Below are 15294 nucleotides of genomic sequence, written 5' to 3' on the forward strand. Positions count from 1 at the left end.
AGAATGTATTACTCCTTTTTCACCTTGCATTTTCAAGTATTTTCAGTTTGATTAAAGTTTTGTTTTTTTACGAAGCAACAGTATGTAGATTTTGCACAGATTGGCACACTGTTATATTCGAATAACTGCACCTTTTCTAAGTATGTGTTTTACCAATTATCAACATATGTTGCAGTAGATGCAAAGTAGTTTCTTTATATCACACAGTACTTTGAAACGCCTGAACTAACAATGACAATATAGAACCTTGGAACCCGTGTTCCTGAGTCTGGTTTTTGATATCTTTCTTCTGTGATCACACTGTGCTAATGAATCCCCACCACCCCCCCATCTGCTCTGCAGGCAGTGGCCCCATCCAGCTGTGGCAGTTTCTTCTGGAGCTGCTGACCGACAAGTCTTGCCAGTCCTTCATCAGCTGGACAGGCGACGGCTGGGAGTTCAAGCTCTCTGACCCTGATGAGGTGAGGGATCATGACACAACTGGCCTCTGGCACACGTGCTGGGAGGTCCTGAGCAGAGAACCAGATGAACAAGATGTCTTCTTTCTTTTCAAAATCATTTGCATACCTTGTTTGGCTCTATTGATATTTTTTAGAAAAGATGACTCCGTTATCGGTAGTGAATCACAATAGGTCTGCTTTTGAGTGTGGATGTAATTACAATTACAAATTTTATCGCAGCTTTATTATGAAACTGCATCAAATGTGTGTTTGTGTCGCATCTTGAGCAGCTTGTTTCTTGTATTGTCTTAGGTTGCTCGGAGGTGGGGCAAGAGGAAAAACAAGCCCAAAATGAACTATGAGAAGCTGAGCCGTGGCCTGCGCTACTACTACGACAAGAACATCATCCACAAGACGTCAGGGAAACGATATGTCTACCGCTTTGTCTGTGACTTAAAAAGCCTGCTGGGGTACACACCTGAGGAGCTGCATGCAATGTTGGACGTTAAGCCTGATACGGACGAGTGAAAGTGAAGATGAAAAAGCAAGTGGAGACAAACATTGAGGAGCCACACGGACTGAGGCTCATAAAGTGGTCTTAACTGTTTTATAGCTTTGGTAAACCATTTTTTTTTTTGGGGACCAAAAATGTTTTTAATGACTAAGTATGGTCTCTGTCAACTTCGAGCTCTTGTCTCTTAGACCATGTTTTAAAAGGAAGGCACAGCCCAAAAAGCCTGTGTTCATACTCTGTTGCATTCAAAACGTGTGTGTGCGCGCGCATGTGTGTGTGAGCGTGGGTATGTGTGATGTGTGTGTACATATAATACCGGTATTATTTAGCAGCTCAAGGCAAATGGAGTGCTGTCGGGTAGAGTTAAGGTTCCATTCTGCTTAAGTAGCACAGTGAAAAGACAAGCGGACCAAAAAGGACAGACTTGGCCCTGAGAGAACACGGGGGAAAATAAGAACAAAATAAAATGATAGATTTTATCATTTGGTAAAACAAAGAGCAAGTGCAAAGTTACAACTAGAAGGTAGTTGCCAAAAAATATCCCAGGAGGGATGGTTTAATGTCATATTTAGAATAATGGTATTGTTCACTGTTCTCTTTAGTAAGGAGAGTTTCCAGCTTGGACCAAAAAGTATTGTTTAAAGTTGTTTTTCTTATAGGAGCTTATTCTTGTGCCAGTATTATATGACAGCGTTTGAGAACACCCAATGTAAACCTACACACCAGGCGCATATTGGAAAGATCTTTCTCATGTTGTCAGTGAAGGTATCACGGTGGAACCGACATCGGATGCCCCGTCAAAAGTTCTCTTCTCTTGGAGTCTGATTAAATGTGCTGATTTGTTATCACACAACACTATAGACACTGGCCCTGTGTGTGTTCATGGGCTGCGAGGACCCGCTGAGATTACTCATAACAAGAGTTTCTGATAGACAGGCAACCGAAAACAGCCGTTGCTTTTGAAACTGACGCTTTCACCACCACCTCGTTCGAGACGCATATTGTGACTGAAACGTATGCATTTTGCATATACCACCAGTATTAGCAAACTGTAGACAATCTATGTGGGGGGAATCAGGAGTCATTGGTATGAAGAGTTATTTAATGTGAAGAGTTACATGCATAGTTTGTCAATTCACTGTCCATGTTGTTGCTTTAGAAGTGTTGTGTACAATGAAACCACAAGTGAAGTAGTTGAGGGATTTGGCCATAAGGAAATCATAAGGCTGCAGTATAGTGTGAAGGTACAGAGCAGGAAAAGGGGGACAGGCAATAGGAAAATGTTGATGTGAGAGATTGGGAAGCTGTATGGGACAGATGAAGGTTGACTGGAGGGAATCTGCAGATCCTGTGGATAATGATCGCTTGTGAAGTCTGATGTAAAATGACTGGCGGAGACAATGCAAGTGGGCACTGTTTGGAGTTTTTTTTTTTGCATTACATGGGTTGTGCATTTAATTTTCAACCGCCATCGAGGGTAGACGCTGCTTCCAACTGAAACCTTAATTCAAATGTGGAACTAGCGACAGACATTTGTGTTGAATTTGTACGTTGTGCATTACTTGCCTGTAGACAAAATAACGTTCATTTCATGGTGAGTAACTATCATGAATGATTCCACCCGTGTTTGTGTAGATTGTGATTCACTGGTAAATCGGCAGCAGTTTCTTCCCAACAGTGGGAACAGTAGCTGCACACTGGCCTTATGGGAAATGCAAAAGTCAAAAATCATCATAGAAGACAATGTTTATTGTTTACAGTGGCTGAATGTTACCCATATGGATTAAAATAGCTTTTGAGATGTCTATTTGTACAGATTGTATTTCATAATGCTTTATTGAGACCCAGATTACACAAATAAGCAAGAGACAAAGCAGTAATAATAACCAAAACCCATGTGAGGTCTTTGGCCCAGGGTGCCTCGCGTATCATCCACAATGATGGAAGACAGGGACTATAAATCTCTCACATTCTTTGGAAAGTGTTGACTTTTCTTTTTTTTTATGTATCGGTTGTTAATATGAAAGCACACAGCTTTAGGACAAAGAGAAACGCCTTTGCTGATCTGGGTTTTTCCACTCAGTGCAGAAAAGAGGCGCCGTATGTGACTGTAATGTTTAATCGGTAACAAGCTTGTCCGTCATCATCACCGTCGAGCACTGACTCATGCTTGTCATCCGACTCAAGGAAATTCAGCAGATGAATCAGTAATAAGCTTGACTGTACTTTCATCCGTTTCTGCACGTTGGTGTCAAAGGGTTACAAAACACTGTTTTTCATTTTCTTCAGGTTGTTTTTTTTTTATTATTATTTTCTTATGTCCATGTTTTATGTTAAAGAGAGCTTTACATTTTTTTTTTTATATATCCAGTTCTCTGGATTTTGTCCCCCAACACAAGGTCAGGATGTTAGTACAGATGTGCTAAACATTCTGCTGCTTATAATGTTAATATTATGAGAATTATTTTGTCAGGAAAATATACTGTTGTTAACCGTCAGAGATGACTGCAGGTCTTATGTATTAATGAAGCGTAGTCAAGTGTATACACACCAACAGATTGTGGCATATGCGTATCTCAGAATGGATTCAGAAGGAAAAACCTGTTTTTTTTTTTCTTTTTCGGATGTTGTTTTTTTTGTATATTTTATAGTGTCTCTGTATTTTTTTTATGAGATCATTTTTATTGTATTTAGTTCACAAACATTTGAATATTTTTCAATAATTTATATTTTATAAAAGACAAGAGATGCAGACAGCTGGTGCTTTCATGGGAATTTAAAGGTAGTGTAAGACAAAACAATGTAGCAGTGTTTTGTTTTTGTTTGTTTTTTTGTTTTTGTTTTTGTTTGTTTGTTTTTTTTATCCTTTTTTTATATAGAAAACTGAGCTGTCTGCTTAAGAAAAACAGGCTGATGCTGGCCCATCAATGATTTCTGCTGGAAAGGTTTTATAAACTGTAGCTTCTATTTCTAAAACGTACTTATTGTACTTCAAAATGTTATAAAATATATGTGAACAAAGAGTATGTGATTGTGTTTGGTGTTTTGATTCATGGTCATACACGGTCATATTAATGGAGAGTATGAAAGTATTTGAATTTTTATAGTGCAACAAAACAATATACTTACTTTCTTTTATACAAGAGTAGTTTTCACATATGAAGTGTGTCTCACATGCAACTGATGAGGTGACGTCAAAACGGCAACAACACACTGGGGCCCATTCATGTGCCTGTAACCCCAGGCTCATATAAATTCCACTGTAGATAGGGGAACGTACACAATCATGGCTCACTGCCTCAAACTGCACAGCTGTTTGGCCCTGCACTGCAGCAGTCTCGCAATAAGGCCGAACTGCACGTCCAATATATCAAGCTAGTTTTCACGTCAAGAAAAATAATAGTCCAAAATGTGTAGACACAACATAAAGCACATGAAAATGTCTCGAACACTTATACGGTTAAAAAAAAAAAGTCACATATGACTGATTTTCTGTTGCCATGACAGAGTTTTTTCGTCTGCATGTTCTTCCGTTGGAGCTGTTCTGATGTTCTTGGCAGAGGGCAGATTGAGGTTACCCAGGTGGTTCTTCTCCTGTTCCACCTCCCTTGCTCTGACTGAGCTGATGATCCAGACCAGACGCGAGCGCTCGGCAGGTTTTTTAAACAACTTGCCCATACGGTGCACAATCTAACAGACCTGGAACAAAATATAAACCATTTTGATACCACTCATAACCGCTTCTTCCACACCCAAACCCGCATACAAAGTTGGCTCATGTCGACTCAGTCTGTGCTTCGTTCGACGATAAAAAACCTTGTCTGATTTAAATCCTTGCTCGAAATGTAAGAGACAGCTGAGAGAAACACTGAGCGAGAAGGGAGTCTGTGCAGAAAGTGAGAGCTGTCACACCTGGTAGTTGCTAAATGATGTTGGATGATTTCTGCCTCTCCTGACAAAAAGTATCACCTCCTGTCGTCAGCAGCTTACAGCTCTCTTGACACTGGAGAGCGGCTCGTTTGTCAGATTCCAAGCCTAAATATTTATCTAAAGGGTCTTACTGAGCTACATCTGTCTCATGCATGTAGTCTTAACATGGCTGAGGGAGACAAGGAGGGAGATTAGATGAACTAATGTGACTACAAAGTTGGGAAATTTTGACCATGCCAGGGATACTGTTGCAATAAAAACAAGATACTTTGGCATGAATTTCTTGGATGAAATTGATAAGGCGCGAAAATTTCACCCTGGGTTCATCTTGCCAGTTCCGCTCATGAGCATACAAATGTTTCCTTTGGCAGGATTTTGTGTCATTGTATGTTTTTTTTTTTAAATATATATCCATTGGGTTCACCCTTTAGCTATGTCAAGCAGGTCCAGCTGCCTACAGCTAACTTCTGAAGAACACTATTTAGTATTTCAAGTCCCACAGTGGAGCTGTCTGTTGCACTTCATTACTTTCCAACACATTCTTTGCCTTGCATCAAATCTTAATTAACAGCATAGCACTCAAATGAAATAACAGTCAGTGCTGTGGCTGGGCCAAATTAGAGAATCAGTCTTACTAAATACAAAATACTAAATACTAAATTGAAAACACATGTCGGCTTGCAGCACAAGGTTTTGCGGTAACGAGAGTAATTTGTTGTAGATTTAGTAAATCTATCCTTGTATCTCTTATGCCAATCACATTGAGGTTGTTAAATAGAACCAGACGAATCTGCTTATGTGGTGAAGTTTAAGCTTGTATGTCATAAATCTCCCGGCTGGTTAAATAAATCACCATACATACAGTATCTATAATTTATATGAGCTGTTAAAAAAGAAAAAAGAAAAATCAGTGCAGCAGTCTGGTAGCTGAATGAAAGCGTGATATGTCAAACAATTTTGTATTTTCAAGTTTTGTACAATGTTCAACAACCAATCATTACGGCAAAAGCTCTGCTGACTTTCAGCTGAAGTTCCAGTGTAGTGGACTCCTTTGGAAAGAGTAAGAATAAAGATTAAGTATAAGAATATCTATCCTTTGCCCTGGATTAATGATCTTTTCAAAGAAAGAGAATCCCTGTGACGCACAAGAGACCAGCTCATTGGTTCCATTACGCAGAGAAGTTGTGAAATATGACTGTATGTATCCCCGGGGACCCTGATGGTCTGAGCCAAGACACAGTTGCATGGGGATGTATTCATGTCTCATTGTCCTTCATGCTTGGACTGTCTCGGGTCATTATGGACTCCAGTGGTGTCCAGGGACTACCATAATTAGGTTTAAAGCACCATATCTTATCAAATATGACCCTTCTCATGGAATTGTCTTCTGATCTGGATCTGAACATCAGTGCACTCGGGATACATAGGTTTGTGTAGACCGGTCATTTAGACTCTGGCTCTACTCTGCCTCCTGGATGAGAATGTATTTAGATATTATATATATATATATGTATATATATATATATATACATATATATATATATATACATATATACGTATATATTATACATTCCATTAATTACATTAGTTCCTGATGATCTGTCACATGTTGCTTTTCAATTTAGAAACACCATTATCCCATCATAAAAATGTCCAGACATAAAGAGTAGAATGAGAGTCAGAGCTTTCATCTGTCAGGAGGCACCTCCCCTGTTTGCGCCCAGATAGCAGAGACAATCTTTACATTTCAGGTTGCACTTCACTGACCTTTGTTGCGGACCCTGTGTATAATTTTAATTGAACCATGTTCTAACGGCTACTTTAACACACCACATCACAAGTCAAAAGTCATATAAAATTGGTTTTAATGACACAACAATGAGTTAAGTGTTCTTCCTGGGGTCTCCCCAGTCACCAGATCCAAATCTAGTGGAACAATTTTTAGATGTGGTAGAGCACAAAACTGACAGCATCTATGACCTCAAGAGGGGAATTTGTTGAGATTTTTTTGTGAAGTCACCAGCTCATTTTTTCATGATCAGTCTGCGAATGTACACGCAAAAGCTTTGTGTCAGCCATTTCCCCCAAACTACACAAGTGAATTTAACTGACATATCCATCTATTAGCTGTGATGACTGGACACAAAGGGGTATACCATGTGCCATTCATTCTGTAGCAAATTAATTGGTGCACGGGGTGGATTTGGCTGGCCAAATGACTCAATAAGACATTGAAATTTAACATGGCACACCTCTGCTTGTGTCCTATTGTAAACTAAAACTCACAGTTGTTTCTTTTAAATCATGCTGAGGTCAGATTATACTATAAGCACAGTCATAGCCTAATCCAGCAAATGCAGGGTTTCAGGACCTGTGGGCCTTGAAAATTGATCATTGTATGCCATGTGTCATAGTAAACAACAATCAAGACCGCATCTGGGATGCCTCATGACTGCCAGACAGAAAGTCTGGCATGTTTTATTTTTGTACCCTCTTCTATGATGTGCTCTGTCATGTCACTGTCTTTGACAAATGAGAGCACGGAGCAAAAGTAACAAGCAGAAACAAACACGCTGCGAACGTGATGTAGTTGGTATTCGGTCATTTTTGTTTTTTCCTCAACGCAGAAGAGCAAATATTGTGCACACCTTAAAGTCAATTCATGGCTCTGTGATCAAGCAAATCTGACAATTACCGTTGCACATCATGTAGTCTGACCTCTGCACAAAGTATTACAACATTTGTAACACAAAATACACAACACAATTTTCCACAAATAGCAGGTGTTTGTCACCAAGACACACCAGAAGAAACAGAGAAGCTTCATGTTTCATGAAGAATCTGATACGCACCCTCACATAATAAGTTTTTTTTTTATGTGTTCAAACTTAAGCACTGACAAATGAATAGCATATATTAACCTTCTCATTGAAGTAATACAATAATGGAGGCTATTTGACAAACTAACCCTGGCTGACATGGATAAAAAAAAGTCTCTTCAGTCGCTGAAGCACCTATAGTATCGAGGTTTGCCACAGACTCAAAACCTCTTCTGTTTCTCCCCTCCCTTCATTCATTGCATTGTTGTGTCTGCAATTTGTTGAACCACACGCTTTGGCAGGTGTGGTGACTGTATTATCCAGGCATGTGAAGGGCAGATCCAGGGCATCCTCTGCTTGGGCTGGTGATTTGCATTTTTATTGCCGTTGTCGCATCCTCAGTTAATACACCATTGACTCCCAGAGCCACCCCTGGACCTGACGGCATCACCTTGCTATCCCACCTGAAATGAGAGTGCCTGCTGGCCCCCGGATCTACACTGGCTGAGGCTCGGGTACCAGTCGACCTGGCATTCTGGGACGGAAATGGAGCGTTCTCTCATGTTAATGTGGACTTTCCATTAGGAAAGATGATTGATTTGTGCTGTGCTGTTGCTGTGAATAGGCAATAGAGTGGTACAATAAAGGAGGAAGATGGGGCTTTGTGTGCAGGTGAGGCTGCATGTGAACTAGAGTGTGACTGAATCAGGGCGATGATGAAGGCAGGAGACGAGAGGTGAAAGGGGAGGAGAGGGGGTCTCGGGATGAAGACGAAGAGAGATGAGAGATGAAATGGAAGGTTGAATACTGGGGCTGAAGGTTTTGCGGGTGAGGGGGTGGAGTGAAGGCTTTGGAGATGTGGAGGGATGGTTAAATGAGTGGTGGGCTGTCCACTGCATTCATTTCAAACGTCATCTCTGATCAAGTAAAAAAAAGTAACCAGCTTTCTTCTCTTACAAAAGAATATTATTAAGTTCTCTTTTGTGAAGCAATTGAAAGCCATTTGAATTGTATATGTCTACATCACAGCAGGGACATGCAGTATTATGAGTTAACATAACATTGTCATAGTGTTTGTACAAGCACTGCAAGAGAGAATGACAGGAGGAGAGTTCCACTGGAATAAAACTGGTTTTGGTCTATGTCCAGTAAAACAAGCGAATGTTTTCACTCGTCCTTAACAATGAGTCGACTGGGATTCAGCAACTTTCCCAGGACATCTGCTCCCGACGCCCACGTTTGAATATCTGTCCAATCCAAGAGCTTCTTTCACCCCTAACTCCAATGGGTGCTGTACAGTGATTGGCTACAAGGGCCAGGGCCCAGAAAGGGAAGCCTGAGCCCTGAGAATTTTCCGAAACATTTTCTTCTCTGTGTTGGCTTTTGCCAACATCTGCTTCCAATCAATGTTCGTGAAAAAGGCTGCCTCACTCTCGCTCTCTCTCTCTCTTGCTCTCTCTGTGCTGTCTGGGTTACACACACATAGACACACACGCCGAGGCATACATGAATGTGCACACATACACACAGCAGGCAAACGTTTTTCTTCAGCTTTCTTGTTCTGTCATTGTGTTTTACGTTTCCAGTGACATTAATGACGCATCGTGGAAGTTATCTCACAAATGTGAATAAACAACGACTGACTCAGGATATGTGACATGGTCTTTTGACAACAAAGAATGATACATCATTATTCACAAATCACTTTGTGACTCAGATCTGGCTGAATTAACTGCAACAAATAGCAGGAACTAGTATAGAGAAAAGCATTTTCACATGGAAACACACGCTGAGCGCTCTTACAACTGCTGCCCTCAGCACTTCATCCCACTCTTCTCATGTGAAATGAGTACTACAGGTCAACTTCCTTGACCACAAGCGAAGGATTTTGACATTCAATTTTTCTTACATTCCGTCTTTCAGTCACAGCTCAGTCCTCCTGTGTGGCCATTGCTGCTGTTGCTCCTATTGTGTGACTTTCAACTGAAACAAGTCCACAAACAGCAGAATATCTTGCTTATTATAGCAGGTACTTTCCACAGCTATTCAGAAATAAGCATGGTCATTCAGTGTAGCAACGGGAAACACACAACGTAAGCAGTAGTTATTCCAGTTCTTTGCAATAGCTTGCTATCATCGGTCTGACTGTGTGCGATTGTGTTGTTTCTGCCAGCACACTGCTTAACAGGCTTTGGGCCCCATGGCTAAACAATCAGGGAAATAACTCTGAGGCTGTGTGGTTGGTCAGATGAAATTTGGGAATTATTATTCACAGCTCACTGCTTGCTCTGGAACCGATGTGAAACTTTTTTTTTTTTTTTTTTACAGAAAAATGTAAATGATTAGTTCCACCTATATTATAATTTATGATTTCATGCTAATGAGCCTCTGGGGAATTTTAAATTGACAAAACTGGTATTAGGTTAATGGCAGATAAATGTTGCTGATGAAAGAACCATGGCCTCTAAAGTAGATAAGTTATTACAAGTAGCTGCCTCCCACCAACCCTCCCTCCCAGTTGACCTGTGACCCACCCAACACCACTGGTTTTGTGGTCCTGGATTCTGCTGTATGGACAAAGCTTGATTTATGGCCTAGTAGATCTGACTGGTCCTCAAAAGTAATCCTGGGTCAAACTCAGATAATAAATCTGTAGTGTCACGCAAGGAAAGGCTTCCTTCCTTCTTTCCTTCCTTTCTTTATATGTCGTAAATATATTGCCGTATGCTATATCTTTGTATTAATGTATCTTTTTTTGCTGATTTCATCATAATCATAAAAATATGTACAAAAGAAAAAAGAGAAGAGAAGACAACGTTTCAAACAGAGCTGTGGAAGTACAGTACAGTGTGCTATTTTCACTCATTCTGTATCTGGGTCAGTCTCACTTCATAACAAAAACACACATTTACCTTTAATCACAATAGATATTTGAAAGTGAATAAAGTTTAAAGTGATGAACTTTGTTCGGCTATGGTTCAGGAGCCTTACTAACCGGACAACACGTTCTCACTCCCACTGCGTCAAGCGCCTGACGAACGGTCACTGTCCCTCATCGTCACATGCCTGACTCATTAGGTACCCGTTTTTCGTCATGTGGTGACGAGCGGGGCAACCCGACAGTTTTACATAGAACTCCCACAACTCCCTACAACGTCCGAAAAAGACGCCACGGGAAGCAAGGTACTCTGCTCTCTGTTGTCATGGTAACGTGACGTTTCTTGCGTCATATGACGTGCCAGGGAACTCGCGCTTCATTCGCTCCCAAACTACTGTGAAGGTAAGTTGTATGGCGACGTCTGCTACTTGTTTTTTATTAAATGTGATGAATTACTTGCATGGTTTAAATATTAGGGTGAAGAGTATATCACCGCCAGTAATTCACTATAAGCCAACGCAACGTAGGTTGCCTCTCGGAGAGTCTCCGGCTGCACGAAATATTTTTTAAAGCCCAGTTTTAATACTCCTGCGTAAAGTGCTCTACGTAGGTTACGCAGACCCTCTGCGTCGACGAAGAGCCTATCTGAGATTGTCTGCGTCGTCTCCGGCTGCACGAAATATTTTTTAAGTGTCCGTCACTCCGTCAACGGAGACGGCAAGAGCTGTGTCCACAGGACAGGCCGAGCTAAGCTGCTCTGTGCCGGCTCACAGTGCGCACCTAGTAGCGTCCACAGACGCAGAGCTGGTCACTGCCGACAACGTCGCTGCCAAACTATAAATACGTGATATCTTAATACACAAACTACATGTTTAGACTCTAAATGGCTAATTTCTCGCCTCAAATTATCTTAAAACTGCGTTCCGTGACACAGAAAAGTGAGAAACAGCCATTATTATTGCTCACTGTAGCCAGAAGCACAACAATCTTGCGTGGCGACCCCTACTGATCGGGCGGGAAATTGCAGTGTGTATCCGTCACCACGACGGAGAAGTATGACGCATTACGCAGTCGGAGAAGTATAATGTGGCCTTGACAACAAGGGGCTGTTTTGGATCGTGTTTCAGCACCAGACTATTTCCCAGTGTTATGATGGCCAAAATCCGCCAAAAAGATAAAAAAACGCCGCTAAAATAAATAAAGCAGGACTCTCCTTACTTCCGGTCTTCTTCAAAATAAAATGAGGCTATGCTTCAGAGTAAAATTATTCCAAAACACTATCCATAATAGCGCAACAACATCTTCACACTACTAGTGCAGAGTTTTTCATTTGCATTCTCTATTTTAAACTGTAAATATAAACATATGTATATAACATGCATATAAACATGTACTGGAAGAATGACAAGTTACTAAATTCTATTGTTTTCTTTTAACAGGTGTTTCTGATCTACAATAAACATTTTGTTTCATCGGTATTTTCACCATCCAGCAACACAAAGGCACTTTTAAGAGCCACTCTGTTTTGTTATACGTCTTTGCTGTAAGTTAACGTGTGTGTACCTGTCAGTCTGTTTTGCGTTGTTACTCGTGTGTGTGTGTGCGTGAGAGATAGAGAGAGATTGCCTCGTCCTTGTATTTCTTTCTGTCGATCTCTTTGTCAGTCTGTCTATCTGTCTGTCTGATCTGTCCGATCATGACTGATCCAAAAGATCCACTCATGAGCCTGGATGACCTGGTAGATCAGTTTGAGCTCAATGACCACCTCCACGGTTTTGAGAATGTATCTGCTGAGGTGCAGGAAGGCGCGGCAGCAGCAGCACCCCACCCTTTACCACCTGAGCCAAGGGTGAGTTGGAAAAAGAGAGACAGCGATGGAAAACTGCTCTCTCTGAGGCCAAGATCGAGCAGGAACCAGTCAAGTCAGGGTCAGTATTATTTTTTTCAAGCAAGATATTTTGATGATTTGATTTGACATGTTTATTACTTCATTTTATTCCAGAAATCAACAGTCAATACATTACAAAAAAGTCTTTCAACAAAGACCAAACAGTGTAGACTGAAGCCAGGGCTTATTTTGTCTACCATTTTAACACAATGTCAGGTGTGGTGGTAGGGTCCAAAATGAATCAAGTAATAGTGGGTAGATTTTCCGTTTGGCAAGTACCGTAAGAAAGTAATAAATCTTCATGTAATGAATGTATATAATATATGATGCTGTCATTATCGGCATCCCTGTTGTGTTCCTTGTGTTGTGTAATCAATTCCCTCTGTCTTGTCTTAGTGTCATTTACTCAGGATTTTGTGTAGTTTATGTATATCCTATTTATTTTGAAGTTCTGTGTCTTGCTTACCTGGGTCATATTCTTATTTTGAAGTTCTCTGTTTCCTGTTTTATTTTGTTTTTAGTTTTATTATCTGTGTCTTGCCCCTGTCTCCCTATTAAGTTTCGCCACGTGTTCCCCAAGTTCCGCATACTGCATTTTGAGTCTAGTCTCCTCAACTTCCTGTCAGATGCCTCATAGAGAGATGACTGACTGGTCTTCTCCAGACAGTCTCTCCATCTAGATATGACACACTAAGCTTGTGCCATCTCAGCGTGATAACCAGGCTACAAATGCGCCATTAGCCTTGGGATGTGTAGGAAATGGTAATGTTATATATTCAGAAATGTGCTTTTTTCTTTCAGATACAGCTGGTCACAGTCGCAAGCCCGATCCTCCCTTCAGTGCACCTGACACCACCTGTGAGGTGGCCTTTGCTGCAGACACTGTCGGTATGTACTTCATTGTCTCTCCATAAAGCCCAAAGTACATGTTCATTCATAAACATACATGTACAACATACCTGACCCCAAGTTAGAATTTAAAGTCCATGTTTGTCAAATTTGCTAGAATAATGGACAATATAACTGTTAAATCTTTCACTACCGTTATCCTTCACCACGTTAAGGGAGGTTTGTTTTGCCACTCAGTCCAAACAAAAGGGGCGTTGCCCAGGGCAACATGATGTAAAGACATAGCGTCTATTGTAAAAAAAAGTATTGTCTTTGAGTATTCATTATATTTTACAGAATGTTTTCTACAAGATCTCCAGCACTCACTGGATGATGCTGGTGATGAGCAGCAGGTATCACAAGCTGCTCCTCAGGCTTCCTCCAACTGGAGCACAAGAAAAAGTGTGTTGTCAGAGAGCTGGAGGGCGGAGAGACCCCGTCTTGTGAATACTCTTGTTTCACAAGAATATGTGGCCACACACATCTGCCAACAGTGTGGGAGCAATCCAGCTGTCATCCGTTGTCGGGACTGTCGACCACGCCCCTTCTTCTGTGCTGAATGTGACGTTGTCATGCACTCCAGACACGTCCTTCATAACAGGGATGGAATGACAGCCGGATTCTTTGAGCCATTGCCTCCAACAACTGTTGTTGTGGATAAGGCTCTTTCCCATTGTGGTAAGTTGTGACTTGTGTGTATACAACATAGTACACATAATGTAATTCCCCTTTTTCAAACTTGTTAAGCTCACTAGTTTGACTATTTAAACAATTTATGAAATCAGCTTTTCGAGCGTCTGTTTATTATTTTTTGGTAATGAACTGCATGAGCCTTTTTCTAAATCTAATTTTCTATTATGAGGTCTGTAAGTGGTTCCAGGAATCTTTGTCTCATTGCAATGTTATATTTCCCATGATAGTAATTTATATGTATAATCTTTTTCAGAGCGGCTTGTACCTCTGGAGATGCCTGGAGAAATTTGCGGTTGTTCACCAGGGTCATTGAGGGTCAAACCTGGAAAGGCTGTTGCTGTGGTCACAATAAATGGTGAGGATGTGAAGAACTTTGATTTTTGCCCGTTTGTAAAGAAACTTACTTGAAAAATATTCATCCCTACATGTTTTATTTACAGAGTCCTTGGGCTCCCTGAAAGGGGCTATACATTCAAGTTATTATTTATTATCATGAAATCTGCAAGACTATTGAGCAATGTATGCCACATTACAAAAAATCCTTACCCCAAGTGGCTAAATTTACATTACAGTGTATGTGTTTTTCCTTTCTTTAGGACGATATGATCTCAGCATGCCTGAATTGGCTTGTGACTCATGCCAAGCAAATTGGAGTGCTGGACTGGAAGACCTTGTAAAAAATGAGTACTGGCCTGCTACCATTCACTTCGCCACAATGTATGCTATAGACATCTTCTATTCCTTTGAGGAAATGAAGATGGCAGCACCAGGCCTGTCCTGCCAGGCATTTTTAAGGATGCTGGATCAAAGAACTGTCCGCTTTGGCCGTGTGAGTATTGAGGTGTTTTTTATCCTACAGCGTTGTTCATGTCTTTGTATTGTGGGCTGAAACAATGTTTTGCACATTATTTGAAGTTGTTTTCCTTGTTTTGAAACAGACTGGGAAGGTCTCACCGGACAGCTTCCAGAAAAGTTTTTTTGAGTGGGAGGCTGTCAGGTATGAGGTGGACAACATCTGTGAGGAGGACCTGTTCAACTGTCCTGCATGCACCCCAAATATGCTTGCGGTATCTGTCGATGGAAACCGCAAGCATTATCGTTTCAGGAATGCAGCTAGGTACTCCAAATGTGTATAATGTCATGTGTGTTTGTAGTAATAAGAAAACAGAACTCTTTAACGTTCACCAAGTAACCTTAAACTGTAAGATATCTTAAACTGCTGTGCACCCTTTTGTTATTTAGAT

At 40.9% G+C, this 15294-nt stretch overlaps 1 protein-coding gene across 4 annotated transcripts in view; it reads left to right on the forward strand.

Annotated features, from left to right (window-relative positions):
• The window catches only part of ets1 (v-ets avian erythroblastosis virus E26 oncogene homolog 1), a gene marked incomplete at its 5' end in the record, with an annotated part of 31294 nt that extends 30266 nt beyond the window's left edge, over nucleotides 1-1028 (forward strand). For all 4 annotated transcript variants that reach the window (XM_083886111.1, XM_083886112.1, XM_083886114.1 and 1 more), the window contains 2 exons: nucleotides 343-461; nucleotides 753-1028. In XM_083886111.1, coding sequence (XP_083742237.1) covers nucleotides 343-461; nucleotides 753-968 — 335 coding nt within the window. In that variant the 3' untranslated portion in view covers nucleotides 969-1028. The remainder of the gene's footprint in view (nucleotides 1-342; nucleotides 462-752) is intronic.
• Nucleotides 1029-15294: the final 14266 nt, after the last annotated feature.

The sequence above is a fragment of the Microchirus variegatus genome, assembly GCF_963457635.1.
Source record: "Microchirus variegatus genome assembly, chromosome: 3".
Taxonomy (NCBI): Eukaryota; Metazoa; Chordata; class Actinopteri; order Pleuronectiformes; family Soleidae; genus Microchirus; species Microchirus variegatus.